We start from the raw sequence: 27,868 nt of genomic DNA on the forward strand, positions 1-27,868 counted from the left end.
GTGGTGGCCGGTTGCCCCTCACCGAGTGGGATAGCAATCTCTGCTCCACCAGCATGTAGGGCAGCTGTGCTTTGTAGTGTGTCTTCAATGTGAACTGTCTGAAGTCCTGTATTATTAGCTAAGGAACAACAAGAGCAGGCCCCTGGGCACAGAGGGGAGCTGGGCTTGGGGAGAAGGCAGCACACAGGATGGGCCACTTTCCTGCGACTGGTACTGGCTGTTAGTGTTTTACCCTCTCTTCCCCACACTGTGAGCAACTAATGCCAGTCTGTCCCCCTCAGCTCAGCCCAGCAGGAAACGGGTGATGAGACTCTGAAATGCGGCTATAATCAGACAAATGCCAACCCCGTTCCCTTTCCTGTGCTTTGGTGCCTCTTCGTCCCTCCCAGCTGTCCTGGGCCCTGTCCTGTCTCCTGCATCACTAGAGTTGCCTGCTGCATTGCCATGGCAGGGTCTTTTCTTACAGGAGGGGGAGGCGAGAAGCAGAATGGAGCAGGCTGGAGTTTGTTCAGAGCCACCTTTCCAGTTCCAAGTGCCCGATCATTAGGCTTCTGAAGGGCAGCCCTGGCGCAGCTCAGAAAGGACTCCAACATAAGCCACCAGGCTTTAGGAGTATGATATAATTTTAGAACCCTGCACCCTCTTCTAACCTCTCCACCTCAGCACAGGCCAGACAGGAGGGTACACCCTGGCTCTTTTATTTGGGTGAGACAGCTTTCCCCTTGCCCAGTGTCTGAGTGAGTACCTGGACAGGTGTCTCAGCTGTACAGGGGGAGTGGGGCGGGAGATGCAGATCTTAACTGGGTGCTGGCAGCGTTGCTGTGTGCTGGGATGAACCATCGCCCTCTCCAGCCTTCACACCAAAGTTGAATCCTTCCCTGAGGCTCCTGGCTTCCGCGACAAAATATTCCTCATCTCCTGGGTGACGCTGTTCCAGGGCTTGCCCTGCACCTGCAGCAGGCCTGGCTCTGCTGACAGTGTCCTGTGTGTCCGGGGCAGGCTGTAGCAATCCGTCTCGGCCAGGGGCCTATGGCTTCCTGGCAGGGTGAAGCTGCCACTGGCCGGCGAGGTAAGGTGGGACTTCTGCTCTACGTACGGTGGGTAGGAGAACTCTCGGTGGATCTCTGGCCGTGGACGGGCTGTAGCCACATTCTTGCTGTTGTTGAGGTCGCTGGCAGGGGTGTTGCTGTGCCGGGCGGAGTCGTTCTCATAGAGGGTGCGGCAGAGCTCAGACTGGCTGCGTCGTGAGGCTTTCGAGGCTCGGATGAGGGCATGCGTCACGGTGATCAGCAGGACGATGATCCCCGAGGACAGGATACAGGCACTGGTTATGCCTGTCTCAATCTCAAACAGCAGCAGCATGTAGATGGAGAGAGCTGGAATGGAGAGGAGCGCAAGGCTCAGATAAGACCAGAAGGGACTGTGACAGGCCAGGGAAATGAACCTAGTGAGCCCTGCTGGGCTAAGCCCATCACGTGTGGCTGAGCTGGGGCCTAGCTTTAGGGAGAGATGTCTGGTTTGGATTACACGTCTGGTCTCGGTTTGAGGGAAAGCTGTTTCCTTAGCTGCACGAGCCAGATTCTGGCCTCAGTCACCGTTGTGTGAATCTGGCCTGCACTGGAATCGATGGCAGCCCCTGGCCACCTCCCCACAGGGCCCGTTTCCAGGTGGTGGGGAGGGCAAGGGGTTTCCAAGCCCTCAAAGGTATTTAGGCTCCTCACTCCCTGGTGGATCTGGAACTCAGTGAGTTAGGAGCACAAGTCCCATTCATTGAGTCAGGCTCAGTGCCAAGCATGTTACTGAGGCTTCTACTGTAACTAACCCCCATGTGCATTCCCGCCTAGTCTGTGTCTGCTTTTCCTCTCTGCTGCTCTTCTGCTCGCAAGTGTCTGACTGTCCCACTCCTGAACAGCTCCATTGACAGACTTGTGGCCTAAAACCCAGCAGAGATCATGACTGGGGCAGGAGGGGACTTACGCCTCACCCAAGCACTCTTACACCTTCTCTTGAAGCAGCTGGTACTGGCTGCAGTTGGAGGTGGGAACCGAGGTTAGACAGCCTTGGGTCTGATCCAGCCTGGCTGTTCCTCTGAGGCAGCAGGAGGGTTATCAGCAGTACTGGCACATGGGAAAGGTAGTCCTGGCTATGCTGCACTGAGCCTCCCAGAGGCCTGTCAGTAATAACACCGGCTAGTGAGCTCTCTGCCATTTTCTTGCAGCACTGCATGGCACAGATCCCGAGAGAGGACACTGCCCACCTGCCTTGCCTCTGAGGAGCCCCTGACTCCTTTTAAATCTTCTGAAGCCAAAGCCACGAGTTATTGCCCCCCGTGGAATGGAAAGGCCCAGTGAAGAACAGTGATCTCCTTGTGCAGGAGTTGTAGCCCCACCTCATTGCCTAGTCACCCCCTGTGTAAAGCCAGGCGCTGGAGTTTGGGGCTTGCCTGTGACAATCGGTTTTCCCTGCCATGCCTGCTGGGGGCTCCAAGGAAAGTGAAGGTGGCTTCTCAGCAGCAGTCTGCAGGAGAAAGCCAGCCCGGGCAGAGGCATCACAGCATTGTGGGCAAGGGGCAGCAGGGTTGTTCCTTGTGCCTTTGAATCCCTCTGTCCCAGGGTTTGGTGCAGCAGCCTTCCCCCATAAAACAAATGGCAGAAGCCTCAAAAACCAAATCACAGTAAAGTCTTTTAAAACTACTTGCTATTGTCCCCTTTCTCTGCCCAAATCCCTAAGCACCACTGCTGCCTTCTCAGTGGTGTTATCTTTTCACAGAGGGAGAAACTGAGGCAGAGCAGCAGAGTGGCTTGGCCAAGTCTGCACAGCAGGTCTGGCTGTAGCCTGTTAATGTAGAATCTGATCCTCTTAGAACCCACCAAGAGCCAGGACAGGCCTCTTATCCCTGGTCTACAGCTGGGAACTGAGGCCCAGAGAGATGAAAACCCATGTCCTCAAAGGTAGTTAGGTGCCCAATCCCCTTTGAATTCATTGATCTGGCCTAAGTGAGTAGCCCAAGGTCACACAGGGAGCCTGTGGCAGGGAATGGAAGCCAGCTGTTCTAATCCCAACACAGCATCCTTCCTCAGATGCAGCCCCGGATGGTGTTCTACTTCTGGCTGGCTCTCCAGAAGCTGTGCTGCAGCCGGGCTGCAAACAGGAATCGGGACCCATCACTGCAGGAATAACCCTGGACTCAGGAGCCTGGTGACGCTGGCTTAGAAACAAGCGATCATTGCAGCCTGACCTATTAGTAGCTCAGCAACCAGCCAAGCACTGGGGGAGGCAGGTGCGCGAGCGTCCAATAAGCAGCGTGAATGCTGTGCAGGGGCTGAGCCCTTCCTCCCCGGGAATGGGATCCCAGCACTCGCGGAGAAACGAAAGGGCTTGCCTGCCAAATAAACAGAAATGCCACAGCAGAACAAGCCAATGGCCATGTGCCGAATCATCCGGCTGTCCAACAGGAACCAGTCAGCTCTGCAAAACAGACGAGAGAAACATCTCAGAGATAAAACAGAGCAATCGACAGCAGTGCCCACTGCTTGGATCCCAGCGCGCTATAATCTAGTTGGAGACATGGCCTGGCCACGGCCTTTCCTGCACCCAGCGGGAGATTGATGTCATCACCTTGTGATCTGAAGGCCTTGTTGTGTTCTGTGTCTGTATTAAGCAGTGCAGGCCTGATCTGCCAAGGCACCAGCATTCAACTAGAGCTAAGAGACTGAGCCTTTGGATCGAGTTTGCTGGCCCAAGCTCAGGGTTTCTTCATGCTGTAAAGCTCCTCCTGTCCAAAATCTGGACTCAGTGAAAAGTGAATTTCCTGTGAGTCCTGGAGCCTATCAGTGATGCCGTGATGTGATGCAAGCCCTTAACTTGCCCTGCTGTGGAACCGAATTCACCCCTCAGCACAGGGCATAGAGCTGGCTACTTCACTGGCTGCAAGCAGAATGCCGATATCAGTGTTAGTGTCGAGCCCTGCATATCTGCGGAGAGTGGAGTGATACCTGCGCAGGCCTCTCCCCACGTGCCCCAGCCAGACTGAGGAGCAGGGCAGGTTGCAAGGGCAGGGCCCTGCACTGCCAGCAGAGGATGCAAGAAGCTGCAGCCCTTCTCCCCCCACACCTCCAAAGCACTGATCTACAGAGCCCCAGCCCCAGGTCCCTCTTCTCCTACTGCCTCTTCCCTGGTCTGTGCTCCCTCCTGCCTCCAGATTTGTTGTGTGGACAGATGTATAATCCAGAGAGTGGACTGGATGAGGAGTTGAGCCTGCTGGGTGCAGATCCACATTTTTGTATCCTCACAGGGCTCTGCACACCCAGAGCGGGAGCAGGGTGACTGAGCCCTGCTCTGCCCTGCAGCTCTGAGAGGAGTGGGTAGCCTGGGCTGCTGTTCTACTAGAGTGGGGCAAAGTTGCCTTAATTTCAGAATCTTTCCTTCCTGTTCCCCCAACCTTCTTGTTGGCTGAGACATGAAAAGCAAATCCAGACAACCTGCTGGCAGGGAATGAGCTTGCATGCCATTAGCACTGCTTTCGGTTCAGCCAGCCACCAGAGGGGGCCCAAATGCACTGTCATTGACACTGGGAGCATGGACAGAGCCATCTGTAGACAGCCCCTTTCCAAACCCTGAGGCTGCAGCCACATTAAGGAAGCAAACAAAGCCAGAGCCAGTGTTGCTCACACTACTTCTGCAAGGAGGGAGATAAACCTGAAGAGGCTGTGAGCGGAAAAGGGGCAAAAGCAGGCAGGAGAGAGAAATATTTCAACGGTTCTCAAAGAGCACAGCCAGAAACGAAGAGCAAAGAAAAATGGTGCGTTAGTTCCTAAGTCTGTGGGTCTCAAAAGGGCTTGACAGGTGAAGTGCTGAGCAGAGAACTCAGCAAAGCCAGGTTGTATTTGCATATTCTCGGTGCTGAATTGCTTTGCTTAATGTAGCCTCTAGTCATGTTAATGTAGACGCACATTTTGGAAGGGTCTGACCTTTTTGAACTGAGCATACAATGTCAACAGGCCAGCAGCTCTTATCTAGGCATGTGTTCCATGCTCCTCTTCACACAATGCACTGTCAACCTGCAGAGCTCCTCGCCCAGAGGACATTGTGAAGTCCAAGATAATAACGGGGCTCAAAAAAGAGCTAAATAAACTTGTGGAGGACAGGTCCATCAATGGCTGATAGACAGGGTGGACAGGGAGGGTGTTCCTAGGAATGTTTCCTCTCATCTTTTCCATCTACATGCAGATTCTTTCCATCCATGTGTGGAATAAATTGTTATGTGCACTGAGATGTGCAAATGTGCACCACCAATAGACACAAAACACTTAGCTGGGGGATCTCTGCTAACCAGTTGGGAAGCATCTGAATTTCTCCTGAGCAGCCACACAAGCACTCAGCTTTCAGGGAACACTGATACCTAGCCTCTGTCAGTAGCTGAGACTGGGTGGTAGGGAATGGGTCTAGGGTTCCCTGTAAGCTGAGCACTTGGGCTGCCAACCAGGAGAGAGTCAGGTGCTGCCCAGCTGGTCAGCAGAGCTCCCACAGACCACAGCCTGTGGTCCTGTCAGTGGTGCACATCTGCACATGCCTTGGTGCACATAAAATTTATTCCACCTATGGATGGAAAATATTAGAGGGAAAACTTAGGGGGATCTTCTGGAATCCCCCCAGTCTGAGAAGGCAGAGCTGTAACCGCCCTGCTTGCGTCTGGAGTAATTGCATAAGGAGCAAGGGAGAGGGAAGGGTCTTTATTTTGGGGCTCTCTAGCCACCAGCTGATGCAAACACTGATAAGCCCACCTGACAGGCAGCAGGAACTCTGGCCAGCATGACCTAAATTGCAGTAGGGGCTTTTCTGCTGAATCTGGCTACCTGGGGTTTGAAACAGGCAATGGGGAAAGCCTCTGAACACTGTCCCTAGAACAGCCCCTGTAGGGAATGGCCCCTTCCCTGGCTGGGAGGTCCCTTGGTGGAAGAGATGGAGCCCTCTGCGGGGTCTCTCCGATGCCGAGCTCCTGGAATGTCGGAGTCTGCCTTGGGCTGGGAGTTTGCAGTCAGGAGCTGTTAATAGAACTTGGCTGGGCTCCTGCTCCTCATTCATTGTCCGGGAAGAGAAGCCACTTTGTTTTATTAATTACGTGATTTGGGGGAGGAGCAGGGGGAGGAGCAGCCTTTGTTTTGAGCAGGCCAGGGCTACCGAGTGCAGTGCTGAAAACTGGAGCAGTAATTCAGCATGACAAGCCCAATGTGGGAAAGCCTTGTGCTACGTGAGCAGATCCCCTAATGAAACCAGAGCCTGTCTGCTCTCTGGGGATAGGGCTGTCCCCTGGAGATGGGCAAGATGGAAACACAAACTCCAAGGTGGGGAAACAATAGCGAATCCCATGTCCTGGGGAATCTCTGGGGGAAGAAGGGCTGTCAGCATTAACCCTTCAGGCGCTGGCATTTTTAGTCCATAACAGCATTTTCCATTCTAGGATCTTGAAGCAATTTCATCCCACCTCCCTGAGTGGTCCTATAACCCCCACATTACAGATGGGGAGACTGAGGCACAGAGAAGCGACATGACTTGCTCAGGATCACCCAGTGAGAGGGACAGAGAGACCAGGACCCAGGGGGTCATGATTCCAAGTCCCCTGCTCTAACCACACTGCATCCAATCAGCTGTCCAGTCCACTCCAGGAACATGCATGTCCTCAGCAGTGGAAGGGGAAAACAATAACGGCTTCTCAGTTTTGCTTAACAAGTGTGGGGAAGTGATAGAGGAGCACAAATCTGGGACAAACTCTTAAGTCAAATTGGTAGGGGTGCTTTCTGGGACCCTGGCCAGGATCAGCAAGTTGCATGGCCCAAGCAGTGGGATTGGATTGGAACATGGACCTAAATCCCACACCACGGGGCTGACATCACCACTTCTGGTTTATTGGCTCCAGCTGTCCCACAGGTGGGAGGCCTTTGCTGAATGACAGAATCATAGCCTCCCCTCTCTGTCCCCCTCCCCCAAACTCACCTCCAGCTATTTGTTTGATCTTCTGGGCTCAGAATAAATTACTGACAATTAAAAGAACCAGAGACATTCTCAGCTTTTATACGGCGTAATCCAGCGCGTCTCTTCTGGTGTCAGAAACAGGTTGAGTCCAGCTAGTCTGGTCACAGAAGCATCCTCTGAATTTTCTTAGTCTTTTTCGTGTCAGAGCTCTTTAGATCACATCAGTTAATTAAGCCTCTTACCCCCTTTTGAGTAGTTACAATCCCTGTGCTATAAACAGGGAAACTGAGGCACAAAGCAGCAAAACAGCTTTCTGCAGGGTCACAGAGCGATTCAGTGGCAGGGTGGAAAATAGGAGTCGGGATTCCCAGCTGGCTGAGCTGGGAAGGGTCTCTGCAACTTGGGTCTGTTTCATTGCCTCTCAAAGTGAGACCGCTGGCTGCAGCCGAGTAGAATTATTCTGACATTTGGGAATACGGGATCAAGTGAATGCCCAGCATCATTGTCTTTAAACAATGGAGGCCTTGACTTTAAATGCATAACCCTGTGCAAGAAGCAGCTGCAGTTAGCTAGGGCTCCCCTTCCTCCCAGCCCTTCTCCAGCAATTGCACTCAGTCTGGAATCTGCAGGGACCTGAGGCAGACCGCTTTGGCTGGCAAGAAGGGTTTAGCAAGGAACACAAACAGGCTACCTCTCCCACAAGCACGGTTCAACAGCACAGTGGCCAACAGGCAGCATGGTTCTGTGTCACCAGCCAAATGGTGGTCAAAACAAGAACATAAGAACGGCCATACTGGGTCAGACCAGAGGTCCATCTAGCCCAGTATCCTGTCCGCTGACAGTAGCCAATGCCAGGTGCCCCAAAGGAGGTGAACTGAAGACAATGATCAAGGGATTTGTGTCCTGCCATCCATCTCCCGCCTTCGACAAAAGGCTAGGCACCATACCTTACCCCTTGCTAATAGCCATCTATGGACCTAACCTCCAAATATTTATCGAGCTCTTTTTTAAACTCTGTTAGAGTCCTGGCCTTCACAGAGTCCTCTGGTAAGGAGTTCCACAGGTTGAGTGTGCACTGTGTGAAGAAAAGCTTTCTTTTATTAGTTTTGAACCTGTTACCCATTAATTTCATTTGGTGTCCTCTAGTTCTTATATTATGGGAACAAGCAAATAACTTTTCTGTATTCACTTTCTCCACACCATTCATGATTTTATATACCTCTATCATATCGCCCCTCAGTCTCCTCTTTTCTAGACTGAATAGTCCCAGTCCCTCTAGCCTCTCCTCATATGGGACCCGTTCCAAACCCTTAATCATTTTAGTTGCCCTTTTCTGAACCTTTTCTAAGGCCAATATATCTTTTCTGAGGTGAGGAGACCACATCTGCATGCAGTACTCAAGATGTGGGCATACCATAGTTTTATATAGGGAAAGTAAGATATTCTTTGTCTTATTTCCTATCCCTTTTTTAATTATTCCAAACATCCTATTTGCTTTACTGACTGCTGCTGCACACTGCGTGGATGTTTTCAGAGAACTATCCACTACAATTCCAAGATCCCTTTCCTGATCTGTTGTAGCTAAATTTGCCCCCATCATATCATATTATATGTATAATTGGGCTTATTTTTCCCAATGTGCATTACCTTACACTTACCCACATTAAATTTCATTTGCCATTTTGCTGCCCAATCACTCAGTTTGCTGAGATCTTTTTGCAGTTCTTCACAGTCTGCTTTGGTTTTGACTATCTTGAACAGTTTGGTGTCATCTGCAAACTTTGCCACCTGACTGCTTACCCCTTTCTCTAGATCTTTGATGAATAAGTTGAACAAGATTGGTCCCAGGACTGACCCTTGGGGAATGCCACTAGTTACCCCCTTCCATTACGAAAATTCACCATTTATTCCTACCCTTTGTTTCCTGTTCTGTGTCACCAGCCAAATGGTGGTGAGTACCAGCTCTGCTCACACCCAAAGGAGCTTGCACATCTCTGCTCAGGAACAGCCATGTTACTTCCTGTCTCCTTCCTCCACCACTTAGATACAGACTCATCCTGTCAGCAGGCCCTGGCTTCCAGTTACCCAGCCCGTGCCTCTTCTGCAGCTATCTGTTTCTCACTTTGGTTTTAAAGGGAGCTGCTCAGGCTAGCCTGTCCGATAAAGACGTGCTCCTTTGGAGCATCTGGGGGCCTTCAAACCTGGATTAACCGGTCCTCAGCACATGCACCAGAGGAAGGTCATAGTATGCTTTAGCTCTCTGAGATGGCGCTCAGAAAGGGGATGTGAGTTGCCCAGCATCAGTCAGTCAGTGGCAGAGCTGGGAGTCCCAATCTCCTCTACCTGCTGCTGAAATTCAATCCCTATAAGCAAGGATCAAATTACTTCAGGACCATTTCTGAGTAATTAATAGATTTTAAAGCCCAAAGGGGCTGCTAGAATCATCCAGCCTGGCCTTCTGACAGCACAGGCCAGAGAAGCTCACTCTTCATACTCGCTTTTTGCATCAGGCCCATAACTTCTGGTTGAGTTAGAACATCTCTTTTAGAAAGCCAGCCAGGCTTGAGTTACAGAGCCTACATGCTGTAGACTCCACCCCATCGGAGGGGAAGGTGACCTGTTTCAATGGTTTGGTAAAGATAGAACAAGTAGTAAAAAGGGCTTATTCTTCAGCAAGGGAGACTTGGGTTAGATATTAGGACAAACTTTCTAATTGGGAGGGTAGTTAAGTTCTGCAGTAGGCTTCTAAGGGAAGCAGTGGAATCCCTGTCATTGGAGAAGTTTTAGAACAAGGTTGGACAAACACCTATCAGGAATAGTCTAAGGTTACGGGGCTGGACATGATGATCTCTCAAGGCTCTTTCCAGTCTAACATTTGTGTATTTCTACGATTACCCTTCCTGTACAAATTGGACACTTTCATTATCTAGCTTCAACTTCAAGCAGTCATTGGCTCTTGTTTTGCCTTTGCTAGAGTCAAGACCCTCCTGCTATCAGAGCTCTCCCCATTATAGATTCTGATCAAGTCACCTCAACCTCTTCTTTGTTAAACTAAGTAAACTGGACTTCTTTTGTCTGACTCTGAGGCACAATTTCCAGACCTCGTACTGTTCTTGTAGTTCTTTTCTGAATCCTTTCCAGCTTTCTCCCTACGGAGCGGAAACCGGAGCTGGTTTTGTCAATGCCATACCTGGGGTAATAACATCTAACTACATCCACTCCGCTTTCCCATGCTTATTGTACGTTCTAGGAGTGCACTTGCATTCCTAGCCACCACGTTGCTGTGTGAGCTCATGCTCAGTTGGTTATTCGTCACAACCCCTAAATCCATTAATGAATCACTGTTTTTCAAAGTACAGCCCCCAGTCCTGTGTGACCTTGCATTTAGCTATCTCATTAGCGGCTTGACCTCTTCCAGTTTTAATGGGGGATTTCAAAGGTGAATGTCAGAGCTTGAAAATACATACAGCTTTTAAGATCTGAACTCAGTACAAGGTGCTGGGCAGTGTTCCCTGTAAGCTGAGCACTTGGGCAACCAATCCGGAGAGATTCAGGTGCCACCCAGGTGACTAGCAGAGCGCCCACAGCCGGCAGTGTGTGTTTCTACTGGTGGGGTACATAATAAAATGAGAGGGGACATTTGTGCTGGGTCAGTTTACAGTTGGTCAGGAATTTTGTCATCAATAATTTTTCCAATTTAAAAATGTGGTTTCTGCAAAATCAAAGTATTCAGTAGTAAAACGGTGACTTTGCAGCAGTGGTTCCATGTTCTGTTGGGGAAAAAAATAAATTAAATATTCTTGGATTATTGAACTGACCCAAAGCCTTTAGTTTTTAAATCGGTTTGCCATTAAACTATTCCCTGATTGTGCCAATTGCCTTAGGGGAGTTGTAATTTGGGCCCCACTGTTTGCTACCAGCTGGACTCCTTGCTTGGACTATGTATTTCACAATGCAGTGAAGTTTTCCCTCCAACTCAGCAGTTGGAGTGATGGGGCTGCAGGTGTGTAATGGAAGATGTAATTGAACAAGAAAACCTGGTAGAATGGAGGTATCTGGCTCCTGAATGACAATACCCATGAGGCAGTGCTCTACCAGAAGGAGCTGAAGTCTTACATTGCACAGACTGGAGAGAAGCATTTCAGATTGGTGCAGCAATTCCCTAACAACATTCTGAGCCAAGGAATTGCCTTTTGATCGGCAATACCAAAACAAGCCATTTTGTCCTTTCCCAACTGACCTGTCTGAAATTCTCCCTTCCCTGAAATATGTGGTGATTTAACATTTTGTCCTCATTTAAGATAAAAACAAAATGTTGAACTATTAGAATTTCCCACAGGCTGGAAATTCTGACCGTCACTCAGTTCTAGTCCAGGTGATCCCTTGTGAGAGTCTCTGAAAGTCCATGCAGGGAGTCCTGCCGAGGGGCCTACATGTGCAGACATTCATCGACATTGATACATTTTCAAACCATGTTTTGCAAATTGCTTTCTCCTTTCACTTCCTAGTCAGGGTGAGGAGCATACGTAGGGGCAAACAAGCCCTGCATCAACTATGTAGGGGACTCACTGACCACAGGTCCTGGCAGGTGAAGGAAAGAGGCAGTGTGTTCAGAAATGTTTTGCAGATGTAAAGGTGCTGCCAATCACAAAGGTTAATGATTGGGATCTTGCACCAGAAAATGTCGCAGGTCACCTTTTAAAACACCCAGATGCTAATTAAGAGTTTCCAGCAAGCCAGTTCCTAAAACCAGGTGTGGCGGGGGCAGATAGGTTTGTAAGCACTGCAAAATAGGACAGAGTTTTGGGCCAGATCTCCGGCTGGCGTAAACAAATACAGTATCTGGCCAGATGGCCGCCATTTCTGAGTTTTCACTTCTTACTATAGAACCTGCTAAGCAAGTATGTGGGATGGTAATGAATTGCAGCGTTAGCTGGAGGTGTGAGAGACAGGGAGGGAGAAGGGGGATATCAACCCTAAGATATCGTCTGAGTCAGTGTGTTTATGGTGCGGTGCCTGGAGGCTCTTCACTGCAAACGAGCCTGCAACAGCAGCTAGAAAGGGAGCCAAAGTGAGTCACTTGAACAGGAGCCATGATGCCAGGGCCTGGGACTATCAGCTGCCCCTGGGAATTAGGGCTCCTGAGTTCTTTGCCACTGAATCACTTTGTGACCTTAGGGCATGCCATTGAGGCTCTGCGCCTCAGTTTCTCCTGCAGATGCCTCAGTGTCCTGATGTGCTAAAAGTGCTTTGAGATCCTCAGGTGGAAAGGTTAAAATAGCCAGTGCTCAACTAATGGCTTGCCCCCTCCCCAGCTACTGCCTAAAGGCTGGATTACCTACTTGGAGCTAGACGCTCAGCTTGGCAGCCCTCCACCAAAGTCAATGAGGTGGCACTGATTTGCACACCTGAGAACACAGCCCCAGGTATTTATGCGCCGAGCACTGGGGGAGTTAAGTAGGGGGTTCAGGTAACCAGATGTTAAGGCAGCTGTAGTCAAGTCACTGAGCTCAAACGTGCAGGGTATTAAATGGCACAATTGTCAATGCACAGCCAGACGCTCAGATTAATTTTGGCATAGCCAGGCCCTAATTATGATGCTCATCGCAGACCTAATCTGTCCCCCATCTCTGTGCCCTCCTGTAGGGCTGGGCTGTTATCCCCAGTACCAAATGGGGGAACTGAGGCAAAGACTCAATAATTTGCTAAGGGTGTCCGTGGCTGAGCAGGGAGCTGAACCCAGATTCAGGGCCACTGTTAAAGAGCCAGGGAATGGGAACCACCCTGGTGAGTGCTGGCAAGTCGGGGACAGAAGAGCGCCAGGCCGGGTGTGTCAGTGACGGGTCTGGATGTGGGCTCAGCTGAAAGGGCTGATGATGGGATTTGTGCTGTGTAGGGGCTGGGAGGAGTTTGCAGAGGACCCTGGTGCAAGGGGGAAAGCTCTCGTGTACCCCTTGCCAAAGGCGTCCTTTAACATCTCTCAGAGTTCCCCTCCGCCTCCTCATCAGGTGCGTACCCCAACAGGCGAGCTCCGCCGAGTCTCCACCCGCCAAATGCCCCGTGGGCAGGGTGCCAGCACGGCGAGAGCGAGGGGCAGACCCCTGACCCCCAAGCCTCAGGCGTTCAGCTCCTCCAGGGGGCTCTATGCACAGCGTGCCCCATGGCAGGGCCCAGAGCCCTGGTCCTCTACCCCGATGCTCCCACCCCAGCCCCTTTCCCTTCCAGCGCCAGGGAGACACTAACCAGCCCAAGACAAGAGCATCCCGCCCCCAGCCCAGCCCAGCCCAGCCCCCTTACCTGTCCGGCTCCGGGTCTCCCCGGCACACCTCGGTGCTGAAGTAGCTGTGCAGGAGGCAGAGCAGGAGGCAGCTGAGGTTGAGCACCAGGCACAGGGCGGCCAGGACGGCCGAGACGGGCTGCAGCACCCCGGCCACCCCCTCCGAGAAGGCGCCGGCCCGGCCCCGGCCCCGGCCCGCCTGCAGCTGGAAGATGAGGATGGAGGCGAGCAGGGCCATCACGGCCGCCAGGGTGCCGAAGAGCAGCAGCACGGCCAGGGAGCGCTGGGTGTAGGCGGAGGGCATCGCGGGGCCGGGCCGGGGGCTGCGGCGCAGGGGGCGGGAGGGAAGAGAGGCCCCCAGAAGTTGCGCTCAACTTTCCCTCCCGCGCGCCCTGCCCGAGCCGAGCCGAGCCGGTCCCTGGCGGAGCCGAACCCCGGCCGCGGCTCTCGCCCCCTCCCGCGGCTCGTCTGTGGCGCGCACACCTCGGCCCACGTGACGCGTCTCCTAATCGCTGCAGCCAAAGTTTGCGGGCGCCGAAGCCGAGCTCCCCGCGCCAGGGGGCGCTTTCCCGGCCGGGCCGGGCCGGGGCGGGGCCGCTGCTCCCGTCGGGGGAGCCCCGGGACTCGTGGGGAGTCTGCATCGGCTCAGTTGTCTGCAACCCCCCCGCGCAGGGAGCGGGCTGGCGCGGCTGCCCCGCTGGAAGGAGACGCTGGCGTTTCATTCGAGACAGGCCGTTTGTCGAAAGATCCCCCAGCCCTGCGCTTGCCCTCTCTGGCCTTTAGCCCGGGGTGAGCAAACTTTAAATGGGGCCCCACTTTCCAGCCCTGCAATTAGCAGCCCGTCCACCCCCCCCCCCCCCCCGTCTAATGCAATGGAATCAGAGAACACTAGGACTGGAAGGGACCTGGAGGGGCTATGGAGTCCAGCCCCCTGCCCACCCGGCAGGGCCAAGCACTGTCCAGACCCTCCCTGATCGGTGTCTGTCTGACCTGCTCTTAGAAATCTCCAGCGATGGAGATTCCACAACCTCCCCAGGCAGTTTATTCCAGTGTTTAACCACCCCGACAGTTAGGAAGTTTTTCCTAATGTCCAACCTAAACCTCCCTTGCTGCAGGGTAAGCCCCTTGCTCCTTGTCCTATCCTCGGAGGCCAAGGAAAACAATTTTTTTCCCTCCTTCTTGTAACGCTCTTTGAGGTACTTGTAAACTGCTATCATGTCCCCTCTACGTCTTCCCTTTTCTAAACTGAAAAAGCCGGGGTCTTTCTGTCATCCCTCACAGCTCATGTTCTCTAGACCTGTCATTTAATCAGTAATCCAAAGTGATGGAAATTTCCCTTATGTTTATATGAAAAAAACCCACGTTCAGTGTGTGTACAAAACCAAGTGTGTAGAGCATAAAATCTTTATGAATCGGCGTAGGACTGTGAATATACATTACATAAACACAGTACCAGATTGTAACGTTTGTAATGAGGTGGAGGAGCCTGAGACCCAGCCGCCAATCAGGCTGCAATCCCCTTATGAAATTTCACCCCGTGCCAAAGGCAGCAGAAGAGAGCCCTTCATGTTTAAAAATCCAGGGCCAGATTCGGGGCTGAGGTAAATCACCATAACTCCAGAGAAAGGTACCTTGGTTTACACCAATTCTGCAGCTTACTCCAACCTCCTATGGTCCTGATCCAAAACTCATGAAAGTCAAGGGAAAGATTCCCATTGCCTTGGATCAGGATTTTAAACAGTTTAAGCATCAATTTAGCCAATGCATTAGACTTCTCAAGTCTGGCTCTTGGTGGCTCTGTGGGAGCTTCTGGGACATGAGTTCTTGGAAACCTGGTGTGGTAGGAGCAGCATCTTCAACAGAGCCCTCCAGTGTGTCCCTGGCTAGTGAAGGAGAATTTGGACCTGGTTTGCCAGGAGTAACTCCGCTGAAGTCAGTGGAGTTCCATTGCTGTAAGATCAGAAGCAAGCCCAATAAGGTGTTCAGCATAATTTATCCAGAAAGCAGCATCCAGAGCCTGTGGCTTGAAGGAAGTGGGGGTCAGCATTACCTGTACAGAACAGCCTTTGTTTGATATATAATGTAAAGGGTCAGAGCCTCAGAAGGGATAGATCAGGGAAGGTCTGTTGTCTTCACTAGAGCAATGCGGATTTGTATCAGCTGAGGGCCTGACCCACATGCCTTGCTGCATTGAGGGGGGAGGAGAGATGACATTTGGAGGTCCAAGTTGCCACCTGGACCACCTGTGCAGCACAAAGTGGAGTTTCCAGTCTTCTGTGTGGATCTGTCTTTGTGTAGCCTTTTAGCTCCTCTCCAAAGTTTCATCTCGTCCACATTTTCCCCTGCTGTTCCCATGGTGACTCGCCTAACCCCGACTTCCAGCGTGGTAAGAAAATGCACTCAGTTATGCAGTCAATCAAGGGTTGGATCAATCCTGTTAACATAACTCACAGGCTAGGGCTCAGCATTTCTACATAGATAAAAGCCTAGGAGTAAATAGCCCCCAGCCACACACCTCAGCAAGGCCCTGGGGTGATATTTAGTTCTGGAGAGAAGGATGGGGAAGGAAGAATGGGAATCTGTCCCGATTCCTTGAAGAGAATAGCACAATAGCATAACCACCTTGCTTTGGTAGAGATGCAGTCTGACACCTGGGCTTCAGAATGTTTCGGGACACATTCTGCAGTCCACATAATCAGGCCAAGTTCCAAAGCTCCTGAACACGGTTCCTGTGGTTAAGAACTAGAATGCAGCCAGCTCTGGGGAGGAGCCTGGTAGCTGCCTAACAACTCTCAGTGGCGCATCAGTGTCATTTAGAACAGGAACGCACTAATTCAACATCTACATCAAACTCCAGAGGGAATTTACAGCAACAGAACAGGCTATCCAAATGGGAACTGGGTTTAGAATGTCTTATGTTTGGGTGAGTGTTTCTGTGTGTGGTACTTGTGGCAAAGGATGCCCTCAGTTCCTGCAAATAATAGCAGTTGTTTCTGGAAGCACTGAGCATTCAGCCACTATTTCCAAGTCTGCGTCCCTGCAGGATGTCTGTGTTGTCTATTGCAGCATTAAAAAGTTACTGTTCATCATGTACAGCAGGGAGCAGCTGGAAGGGACTGAGCTATCACGGTAGCAGGGACTTAACTTTGCCAGAATCAGTGGCTCTATAAATGCCCCTTTCCATTTCTCACTGTATTTTTATCTGGGCCTTTCCTCTGTTTGCATATGTTTCTGCCTCGCCCTCCTGCCCCCATAGCAGCAGCATCAAGCATGGGGGAGGGTGGAGGAGAGAGTCAGTAAAGGCTGGGGTCATTGGGTATTTGGACCTAGGAGTTCCACTGCTCTGCTGACCCTTTCAGCCCACTGGCACTGCAAAAAAACAGCCTAGAAATGTGACAAGGAGAGGCTGTGGGGAGAGTCCCCAGGCTTTTGGCCTGGCCAGCCTCATGGGCCTGCTCAGAGCCTGGAAACACAGAGCCAGGAGCAGCAGCAGCAATCGCAAGTCTCTGAACTGCCCACATGCTACCTTTCAGTTTCAAGGGCAGCTTCAGGGCACTGGGTATTTGATCTGAACAGATTTGCCTACCCTGTTCCTCCTGCCCTCTGTCTCTGCTGCACATGAGACTTTCACTTCAAGGGGGGGCATTTTCAGCAGGGCCCCACAGCAAGTGGGTAAATATGCTTGTCAGTTCCCCTCTGCCTTCCTGCTCCGTGCAGATGAGGTTGGCTGTGGATTGATCTCTGCCCTATCACAAGGGAGGAACTTACAGACTGCTCTGTGTTGTGTCTGTTTTTCTCATGCTTTTCTTCCCTTCCCACCTCATACAAGGTGTTAATTGCAAACGAACATCAAAAACACAAGGTGAACTGTGCTCCGGTACCTCGTGCCTGTTACAAATTAACTGGAAGCTGTTGGTGCAGCTGTAGAAACAGTGGTGGGTTCAGCCATTAGCTGCCCGAGAAGGAGTGCACCCATAAAGAGCAGGGTCACCTCTCTGGCACCCTGTGGACTGCAGCCCCTCAGGGGGTCTCACGCTCCCAGCAAGGCAGGTGACGTGTGTGATGGGGTTCAGGGGTCCCCCTGCACTGCACCCCGCCCGCTGGCAGGAGAGACTCTCACTCAGCAGGTACAACAGCAGGTTTATTAGGCAACAGATGTCCAGTTTCTCACAGAAGCAACAGCATAGCAGCCAGAGACAGTCCTTCCAACCTGTCCTGGGGGGAAGACCCCGAGGGGTGTCCCTCTGGGGTGTAGCTTCCCCCTCCTCAGGCTGGCTGCCTTCCAGCTCTTCCTTTTCCTCGCCTCTAACTGCCACCCCCCGATTCAAAAACCCAGCTCAGCTCCTCCCTGCTCTTTGTTCAGGCAGAGGTGTTATCTGCCAGTTGTAGCCCCAGGGTCATCCTTAGCCACTGGGAGCTGCTGCTTGCCTCGGACATCCAGCCTGACTCACACATGCACCCCCCCCACTCCATCACAACGTGGCTGAAAGTTGTGCCTCACCACCTCGAGGCTGATAGGCACACAAGTCTTTGGGAGGACATAAAAACCATGGGTGTGGACTGTCTGCGTCCCCCCTTTAATAGAAATGCCAGTAACCAGTGTTCCCTTTAATTTTTTCCATGCATGGGCAGAATAATGTGCACCAAGGCATGTGCGGCTGTGCACCGGCAGTAAAACACGTGCTGCTGGCTGCGGGTGCTCTGCTCATCAGCTGGGCAGCACCTAGTGCTCAGCTTCCAGGGAACACAACCAGTAGCCCTTTGGATGCTGCAGCAATGGACACACAGGCATTCTGGTAAGTGTGCGCTGCCTTAGACATGTATATAGCCCAGATCACCGTGGCATCCCAGCTCTGTCGTTTAGCTGCTGGTCTGGAACTTTTTGCCCCTGGGAAATCACTGAGGTGCTGATTGTGATTCCTTTCCCATGAGATGTGCCTGTGACCAGTTGTTGTGACACAGCATGTGACGGAGCCAGGCTGCTGCTGTGTGGGGCCTGTTGTATTGGATGTATATAATGAAGACTGGCTCCTGGTACATTTGTGACTTCTAAATTTCTCCATGGTCTCCTCCTAGAAGACTTTTTATGCTGTGCCCACAGCAGTTCACACCTAGTTAAGCACTGGAATAAATTGCCTCGGGAGGCTGTGGAATCTCCATCATTGGAGGTTTTTAAGAACAGGTCAGACAAACAGCTGTCCAGGATGGTCCAGCTCATACTTAATCCTGCCATGTCTGCAGGGGACTGGCCTAGATTACCTCTCGATGTCCCTTCCAGTTCTACAGTTCTATGATTCTCCTGGAGTCTAGGGCATTTAATGTGGACTGCCCTGCAGTACTACACACACTGCTTTACTGTTAACATCACACCTGTTTGTGGCTACTTTACACTCTGAGGGTGGCATGAGAGAGATTTTCCAATGCACCCAGGAGATTTAGGAGCATATTGGCTCTACGTGAAATGGGTGAGTAGGTTCTCTTGAAATCAGACGTTTGCCAGGCGTCTTGCTGAGCTGCTGCACTAGTCTATTAAAAATGTCAGGAGCGAGCAAGGGAAGAGAGCCCTCCAGATACATCACTGAGCAGTGAAACTAAAAACCGACAGGTCGGAACATTGACATTCACCAAGCGAGAGGCCCACTAGAGCCTGCAGGGGTTTGCCATCTCTTGTAAATATCTCTGAGAAGCAGCAATGCCTTTCTCCTTGGGATAGACTTTCTGCCTGATGCTTCCAGGAAATTAGGTTCTTCAGTGTGAAAGCATCTCTCCTCTGAGCATGGCTGGCCCTTCGCAGGAAGTGGGGTGTTGTTATCGCCCTTAATTCCCCAGGAGCTTTGACTGGTCCCAGAAACAAATCAGTGGCCCTGGTTCTGTGGGACTGTGTCTCTGGGGTGCAGTGTTCCATCTTCCTGTTGTGTGTTCCTTAGACCTTCCAATGACTCAGACTGAGCAGATCACACATGCTCTGGGATATGAGCTATCAAGATGTCCAATAAGCAGGAGGGATGGGGTAATGTGTAGGATGCTCGGCTGCACCTTTGGAGTCTTGTCCTCACACCCTGCTCTGCCACAGACTTCTTGCATGATCTTGGGCAAGTCTCGTTATGTCCCACGTCCTGTCTGCACACGAGGGATATCATGGAGCCATTGGGAGGATCAATACTATAAAGATTGCAAGGTGCTCAGATACCCCAGTGATGGGGCGCCAGAGAGGTACCAAGCTGTAGAAAGGGAATGCCCAGAGTGCTGGTTACATGGAGACCTCTGCCCTGACCAAAGATGCCCTGTGACCCAATGTTCTTTCATTCAAAAAGGATCCTCTGTAAATCCTCAATGAGATAATAATGAGCACAGATACTCCCCTCTCAACTTCTTCAGCACAAACCACTTATACCAGCTTTGCTGGGGGATGGGCCGTGTTGTAAAACAGGAAAACTGCAGATGTTCAGGTGAGAGGGTCACACTGTTCGTTTCTGGCAAGAGAGCTGTTAATGGTCTCCCCCTGCCCCTGCCAGCCCTGCACTTCTGTGACCGAACAAAGCCTTGCTTTGCACTGTACCAGCAGCACGTGGGTCTGAGCCTCAGGCCACATGGGAGATTTGGACCCATGTCCTCCTAGTTGAGAGGTAACAATACTACTAATGTATCATGGTGGAACTGGTCTCACCTGGGTGGGTCGTGTGGTACCAGCCTGTGTCTTTCCACCTCTACCCAGTGAAAATGAAGAAGGTGGACGATTTTGGAAGCCAGTCTGCTGGCTTTGACAGGGAGTCTGTTTCAGTTCCTGTTAACTTCCAGACCACCCAACGTTTCTGCCACAGGGGATTTCAGCTCCCCATCCTGTGGTACTGTAATGTGCCCCAGTGTCGTGGACCAATGAGCCTGTGCCATTTACTTCCCATCTCCTTCACTGCCATGTGCTTCCTGCACCCGAGAGCTGTCTGGGCCATTCAGGGGCAAGATGGGAGGAGAAGAGAACTGGAAGATTTGGGGATTTTTATTTGGAACACAGAGATTCTGGTTGACCTGAGCCGTGCTGAGATTTTCTCCATCACTGTCTGTTCCAGCGAAGAGCCCATTGTCCAGCAGCCTATGGTGGGTTTAGCAAAGTGCCCAGTGGCGGTCAGTTGGGGTCGCGTCTTTCTGTGCCGCCTCTCTTGCGCAGCTCAGACATGGATCACAGAACCCTCTGCCAAAGAAAGGGGACAACCCAGCTGGGCTCCAGCCCATTTCATGCCCCTGCAAGGGAAAGCCTGTGGGGGAGGGTCATCCAAGTGCTCCTTGGGTTGGCCAAGGCTGAGACCACCACATGGAAGATGGACAGAAGCGAACGCTCTAGGGGGTCGGACTAGCTAGTGCATGGCAGGGCTACTCCATACCCTGTCCTGATGGGTGCCTGGAGTAAACTGGTGGGAATCCAATGGAGTCTGTAGAGCTGCAGGGAAGAGTTCATCTCACTAACTGTAGGCACCACACTCTGCCACTCTCTTTAACCTCTCTGCAGGGTCAGCCCCTTCTCTGCTGCCCTCTACAGTGCCTAAAAAACGTGCTTCCCTGGTCTGAGTCTGGGCATCTCCAGAAGTGGGTTAGTGCCAAGCATTTGCTTAGCTCATGTCTCAGGGGATAATGCCCAGCAATGAGGGGCCCCGACAGGCTTCTTAGCTGCCTTCATCACACTGATTTCTCTTTGTGATCTGCTGGTGCTCACTGAAGAGCAAAGATCTAGAGACAGGAAAGGCCTCAAGAGGGAGCCAAAAGCTTTCCAGTGTGAACCCTGAGCACTGAATGCAAGAGGAGCTGAGACTGGACTTGCAGCCCAAGGAGCAGCCAGAGCTTTCAGAAAAAGCAGCATTCCCCAGGCCAGTAGATGCAGGAGCAGCTCTCCCCATTCCCCATTCGCATCCTCAGGGTCAGGCACAAACGCTAGCTGGGACCCAGCCTTCGTTCTCAGGGACACACCGTGCCCAGTGCCCCGTGGTGGTGGGCTGAGGAGCGATCGGTCTGCCTGTTGTGGGCCATGGGGATTGAACTTCTGAGAGTCTCTGGCCTGCAGGCAGGGCAAGGGGCATCTCCCTCCAGGTCAGAGGTCTATTCTGAGGTCTAAGCAGCTTAGGAGACCCCAGAATAAGAGGCGTTGTTCCACACAGAGACACTGTCACATCCTCTGCCCTCCCTCCCTCCTCCAGATCAATTAAGATTATGAGGGAGGCTAATTAGCACCCGCTAATTGCACACTGCAGCTCTCTATAAATCACTAGGTTTACAAGAAGCCACAAGCCTAGGGAAGATGCTGCTCTTGTATACATGGAGCTGCATGGCAGGTGAGCCTTTCCGTCCTCTTCTCCTCTATGGCCCTGCTGCTCCTGTCGCTCCGTCCTGGGGCAGCTCAGAGATCCTGCTGACTCCTCCCAGCGCCTGTATTCTGGGTACAGCTGTTAGCGGCCAGGACCAAAGCGAAGCAGGAGACCAGACTGTTGCTGATTGTTGTGGACAGACCAGCATGGCAGGAGAGAGGGAGACCTAGTGCCCTCCGCATTGCTGGTGCCGGAGGGCAGCAGGAGAGAAAGCCCCACAACCTGGCAGGGCCCTGTCAGAGCGCTGAGTGGCAGCACGGTGATGCTTGTGCATCGGAGGTCAGCAGTTCGCTTGACTGTTGTGCCAGGCAGCATTGCCCCAGCCGCTGCCTCTGGTCCCCCTTCTGCAGTCACTCCCCAGCTGCCACTTCCGTGCAGCCCTGGGGGCTCATTCAGCCTCTGGTTTCTCTGCCGCGGCTTCCAGGGTAGCAGGTGACTTGTGCCGCGCGGGGAGGGGGTCTGTTCTGTGACCATCTGCACAGCTGGGAACTGGACTGAGCTCTGTCCACTGACATCACACAGGCTACCAAAGGCCTTTCAGCTGATTGGCTTTGGGCCACTGCCAGCACACCAGCTGGATTTGGACTGGTGACTTAGAAGTGTCATGTCCCCCGAAATCCTGGGCCAGCCAATCTCACCAGCACTGGCTTTTGTACAGAAGTGACAGACCCTGTTTTGGCCTTTGGAAAGATGGGTTTGGGCCGTCCCATAAGAATATTGCCCTGTTGTTTAGCCATTCAAGTTTATTCGCAGCCTCTGGCAAATGGATGACACTCAAAGTAATTGTGATAACCTGCCTGTGTCCTTTAGGGTTTTACTTTCAGGACAGAGCCTTGGGTTACTGGGGACGGGGTGTTCATTATGCACAGCCTTTCCCTGGAGGCAGGAGCCTTGTCAGCCCAGCGTGACCCTGCGCTGCCTGCATGGGGCTGGGGAGAGAGCTTATTTCCTGACAAACCTTTTATAATCTAACATCCCACCTGGTACCTAAGCAGCTCCTCTCATGTAACTCGAGCCTAGAAGTTGCATCAGTTCCATTTAGCTGCTGTAAACAGTGGTGTTCTCCAGGGTCCCAGTGCTCCCCCAAGGCTTCTGAATCCAGCTGCCAGGACAGCTCCTTATGGCTGGCTGGAGCAGAGCTGGAGCTCTGCTGAGTGCCCTGTGCAGGGGGATTGGGAAGTACTCTCTGCACAAACCTTTCAGCACACAGTAGCACTCAGTGCAGGCCCATGCTTCCTTCCCAGCAAAGCCAGCGGCTTAGGTTTCTCCCAGGTCAGACAAACCCAATTGTTGCTTCTGCCCCCTGGGATCGCACCGCCCCCAGACTGCAGGTCTGAGAACACCCAAAGACTCAAAGTGAAACCCCGCCAAAAGCCCCGGTTCCTTTCCCCAAGCCAGCTCCTCCCTGCACTGCACCCGCCTCAGCCGAGATTTCAGGGTTGTAACCACGTCTGAACCAAGAGCGATCAAGTCACCTACAGTCACCCATAGAGGCGCAACAGCTGGTAGTGCCACTGGGTAGGTGCTGCACAGACACATCGGGCAACACAGTCCCTGTCCCAAAGAGCTCACAGTCTACATAGACACAGGAGACAAAGAGCAAGAGGGGAAACTGAGGCAGGGAGAAGGGCGGTGATATACCCCAGGTCACCCAGCAGGTCAGTGGCAGAGATGGGAGCAGATTCCAGGTCTCCTGCCTCCCTGTCCAGGAGCAAGGATCTGTTTTGTTTGTTCTCAGCCATCACCTGGGTGTCTCCCCAGCTCTCGTTAAGTCTTGGCTGCAGCCAAACCAAGAGCTGGGCCCAGCTTTGCTTTCATGCAGATGGGGGATTATTCCATTCACCAGCAATATAGTGCCCTGGGAAGTCCATGCTTCCTTTGTCTCTCACATCCACTGGGACGTTCCCCCTCACCCAGCCCCGCTGCCTTTGGGGCCTGTGGGCACCAGGGGTCTTTGCACTGGTCTCACTGCACTGATCTAAGCCCCCACGTTAGATGTGCTTGATTGCTTTCAGACTGAAATAAGCTGCCTGGGTGCAAGTCCGGGATGACCCAGGGGAGGCCCCTCGGATTTGCTTCTTGGTGCAGGTGTTTTGTTCCACGTGTGCTTGTCATTCTTGCACCAGTGGCCATCCAGCTAGTGGCCTTGATGCCAAAGAGATGGAGGCCTCTTGGGCCCCACACCACACCTGGAAGGCTGAAATGAACCAGGGCTCATGGTTATGATTGCACCTGCCAAAGGGGAAACGATCCCAGGGACTGAGCTGGGCTCAGTGGGCGATGGCCAGGATCTGAGCTGTGAAGACATTCACCATGCATCTAATAATGGTGCCTTGGGGGGCTCACACGTGGGCCATCGTCTATTACCAGAGAGCTGGGGGGAGAAGTACCACTGGGGAAGCAGGGCAAAGAAACCAGTCAGCTCTGTGGAGCACAGTAAATGGTTCACACTGTTCTCTCATGCCCAGCATCCCCATGTGTCAGAGACACAGGCAGGGCCAATTTTGCTGCTGGTAAAGGGTCTTGCTGTGACTCTTCTCTGTGGCTGACTCACAGGTCCTGAGTCAAGGCTGAGGACTGGGCGAATTTTGCCATTTCTTTGCATTTGAGGTGGAGGGAGGATTTGCTCCCCAGAACTGACAGCCTTCTGGCTTCACTCCGGCTTCTAAAGGCATCGCCTCAGGCAGAAGGTGGGAGGATGCCACTCGTGGGGGGAGTGATCATGGTGACATTTCCTGCAGAATTTATCTGCTTTTAAGCTGATGAAATGCAACCTCAAAAAGGTGGTGTCTGGGAAAAGCCATCCTGGGTAGTACTAACTATGCCAGGAGGGTCAGGATTCACCTGCCATGCAGCATTCACACTTAAAACCTTGTCCCACGGTGTCCCCACAAATTTACCCCAGGGCAAAATCACCTGTGGGACTCAGAGAGAAGTTCCAGAATCATGGGGATTCACTTTTGTCTGAGGTCCCATCGTAAGAGATGCTCACGGATCGTTCTTGATCAGTTCCAGATAAGGTATTTACGGGATTCCAACTGGACTCTCTGCATTGGCACCCAGCCACTCACCAGACTGACGTTCCTTCGTGAAACTTCGTGGCATCCCATGATGAAAAGCAACCGGGTAAGAGCTAAAAATGATTGGGGTGCACCCTGTACTCAGGTTCTGTTTATAACAGGGTAATCAAGGATTAGCAGCTGTTTCCATAAGTAGTTGATGAATTACAAAAGGTCACCAGGTTTCTTTGAACCAAAGCTTATAACCTTCTACAGCACCTTCTACTGATGTCTGTGTTGCTTCTAGTCTTTAGACGTGTCACCTCTTAGGATTCATTGTCATTAAGAAGGCTCAGCCAGGCTGTTAGTAAAGCTGTGTGAAGTGTGAGTGTCAGGCGTGACCGGTATGGCAGTACAAATAATAATTAATAGTCGTGAAGAGGTTGTGCCAGGAGCTATAAAACTGGCCAGTGCAGGCTCATTGCTTACATGGGGCCTGATAGTCCCATAGCCCTGCACCGTTTGCAGTCATTTACCCCAGTACAATCTGTAAAATGCAGCTACTCTGATTTGACAACACATTGCACTGGTGTCAGTGTCCACACAAGCTGGAGAGCAAAAATAAATCTGGCCCATTTGCTGCAGTGCTTTACCTAAGTGAGTTTTAAATGTCTCTGGCCCCAGAGAGAGAGGCACTGATAAATATCCTGTAATGTTCCAGCCCCAGCAGCCTGGGATGTGTTTAGAGGGAAGGAGATTGCAGGAGTTTCAGCCTCAGCTGTTCCCCTGTGGCTTTGCCCTGGATTATTTAGATCTCACCATTGTGAGGCTTTGATTGCAGTTTAGAACAATAAGCCACTAAAAATGGTTTGTTGCAATAATTAGCTCAGGCTTTGCCTTTGCTCTGGGCATGCCAACTGGATCTGCCCTGGCTGGAGAGCAGCAGCTTTCTGTTCGGTCGCTTGTCTCATTTCTAGCTCCCTTGCAAAACTACTCCTACAAAAGCCTTGCCCATGTTGCATTACTTCCTGGGCCACAGAGGGGAGCAGGGGGCGATGTCAGGCCAGGGCAGGGAGACCAGATGTCCAGATTTTATAGGGTCAGTCCTGATAGTTGTACTTTGTCTATACAGGTGCCTATTAACTCCCCACCCCATCCTGATCTTTACATGTGCTGTCTGTCACCCTAGGCCACAGCGTGTCTGGGACTGGGCCTGAAGCTGAAGCAGAAAACTATGGGTGGGAAATGGCTTTTTGTGAAGGTCATAAGGAAAAGTCAGTGTTTGTGTCTGTGTGTCTTGTGAGTTACATGCATTACGGTGGTGCCTAGGATTCCCAGTTGTGAGCCAGGACTCCAGCGTGCTAGGCCCTGTGCAGACGTAGACTAGAGAGTCTGCGTCCCAAAGAGCATCCAGTTTCGGTAGGCCTGTGTGCTTATGTCTGCCGGGGTTTGGGTTCAAAGAATCATGAAGGCACTTTGCATTCTGACCAGCAGCTCTGTCTGGCACAGCACAGCAATGACACAGCACAGATGGTGTCAGGGCAAACGGCCCTCCTCCTTCACCACCTCCCACCCCCACTTGTGCCTTCACCTGTAGGAAGGAAAGGGGAAGTCAGGCCCTAGGGCAGCTCAGGCCTGCATGTGGGCTCGGTTTGCTGCCCAGGACCCAGTTATACTAGGGTTCCTGTTGTGAGCTTGGTCCCTGTCCTGGGTTGAGACCACACCGGCTCGCTGCAGAGCATCTGTCAGAGCTTGACTGAGTGGCCGAGACGTGAAAGGTTCCACATCCCCTTCCCAAATTGGAGGCTCTGTCATGACACTGACAACAATCACAGTGTTTGGGGGAAGGGGGGGACCTTATCGCCCCTTTGCTGGAGGCTGGTCTGCCGGGAAGTCTGTCTTCTCAGCCATATAACAAAGAGTGCCGGGGCAGAAGGAGGATACCGGCGGCCAGGCCGCTTGGAGCGGGCCCCACTGGGAGGGGGAAGTAAGTCAGCATGGAGCCAGCGGGAGTGGGGCTTGAAGGAGTTGAAATCACAGGTGCTGATAAGATTCTGTGGTTGTTTCCAGCTTTTCCTGGGATTTGGCTCAGTGGGGTGGGGGTGGGGGTGGGGGTAGTGGTAGTTTAAATGGTAACAAAGAACAATAAAGCCTTGGCATTTGTATCCCCCTCCTGGGGATATTTACAAACGTGGGTTACTGTCCAGGGAAGCAGCATGTAGAGCACTGTACAGAGGAGGAAACAAAGGCCTAGATCCTGACGTCTACTTAATTCCAGAGCTGAGATGGAAGTGTCAGGTGTCCTGGGTTCTAACCCCTCTGCTCAACCCAACCAGACCAGCGTCCCCCCAGTGCCGGGAGCTGTCCAGTGAAGCTAATCAAGTGAAGAGCAAAGGCCAGATTCCACACAGATTCCTTGTGAGGACAAAGACATTCACAGGGGTCAGTCAGCCGAGGGTTTCGCCCCCCTGCTTAAAGCGATGGGCTCCAGGAAACTTCAGAGCCCTGTCCAGCCGCCGGACCGCAGCTCCGTGGCATTTAGGGCAGGTATAGAGGGGCTGCCAGGGGCGAAGTTCACGGAGATAATCACAGCACTTGGATTGTCCCTGGAAACTCCAGGCGTGAGAACAGCTCGCCCAGATGTTCAGTGTTCTCTGTTATGGGGCCCGATATGCATAGACTGGTGGCTCATTTTAATAGTCCCTTCCTGGAAACATACACCCTTCAGAAGCCAGGACACTTCGTCGTTAACTAGTTCCACTGATCATCCTTCAAGCTTCCTCTTACCCTCCCTCACATGATGTCACCCTGGTACGTCTGCCCCCGCTCAGGTTTCCTCCTGCCCCCGATCAGTATTGTTATTCATCATGCTCATTACGGTAGTGGCTAAGAATGGAGCCCCATTGCGCCAGGTGGTGAACGAACATGGCAAAGCAGCTGGTCCCTGCCCCACAGAGCTGTAATCTAGAAGGACAGGGCAGGAGGAGAAGCAGAGAGAAAGGGATTCCCCCAAGGTTACACAGCAGGACTGTGGGGGAGATGGGACTAGACCTCCATTCTCCTGGCGCCCAGGCCAGGCTGGGGGAAGGAATATTAGACACAAGCAGAGAGGACAATGAGATGGCAGTAAGTGTCATAGCTCCACAGCGGTGGGGGAGCACTGAGTGGGGGGTGGCCTTATGAGGGGTAAGTGGAAGGGAAGCTGGGGGAGGAGTAAAGCTCCAGTGAGCAGGCTGTGTGGGTGGCGAAGGGTGGCCACAAACAGC

General features: G+C 52.2%; 3 protein-coding genes across 8 annotated transcripts in view; 2 read left to right on the forward strand and 1 right to left on the reverse strand.

The window, feature by feature from the left end:
- BORCS8 (BLOC-1 related complex subunit 8) overlaps positions 1 to 24,644 on the forward strand; it is a 41,128-nt gene extending 16,484 nt beyond the window's left edge. For 2 of the 6 annotated variants that reach the window (XM_074977912.1, XM_074977918.1), the window contains one exon: positions 2,219 to 10,741. In XM_074977912.1, the coding sequence (XP_074834013.1) occupies positions 2,219 to 2,351 (133 nt within the window). In that variant the 3' untranslated portion in view covers positions 2,352 to 10,741. Of the gene's footprint in view, positions 1 to 2,218; positions 10,742 to 24,612 lie in introns of those variants that run through there. The other 4 variants (XM_074977917.1, XM_074977914.1, XM_074977916.1 and 1 more) reach the window with 4 other exon arrangements.
- Positions 843 to 13,719, reverse strand: TMEM221 (transmembrane protein 221). Its single transcript, XM_074977911.1, has 3 exons — positions 13,270 to 13,719; positions 3,383 to 3,468; positions 843 to 1,376 (listed from the first exon to the last, which is right to left on the reverse strand). The coding sequence occupies exons 1-3, from the start codon at positions 13,551 to 13,553 to the stop codon at positions 856 to 858; spliced, it is 891 nt and encodes a 296-aa protein (XP_074834012.1). The 5' UTR covers positions 13,554 to 13,719; the 3' UTR covers positions 843 to 855.
- A 47-nt stretch (positions 24,645 to 24,691) lies between the features above and the next one.
- The window catches only part of MEF2B (myocyte enhancer factor 2B), a 38,190-nt gene continuing 35,013 nt past the window's right edge, over positions 24,692 to 27,868 (forward strand). The window contains exon 1 of the mRNA XM_074977908.1: positions 24,692 to 24,729. The gene's annotated coding sequence lies outside the window, so the exon portion shown is untranslated. The remainder of the gene's footprint in view (positions 24,730 to 27,868) is intronic.

Source organism: Carettochelys insculpta, chromosome 27 (genome assembly GCF_033958435.1).
Source record: "Carettochelys insculpta isolate YL-2023 chromosome 27, ASM3395843v1, whole genome shotgun sequence".
NCBI lineage: Eukaryota > Metazoa > Chordata > Testudines > Carettochelyidae > Carettochelys > Carettochelys insculpta.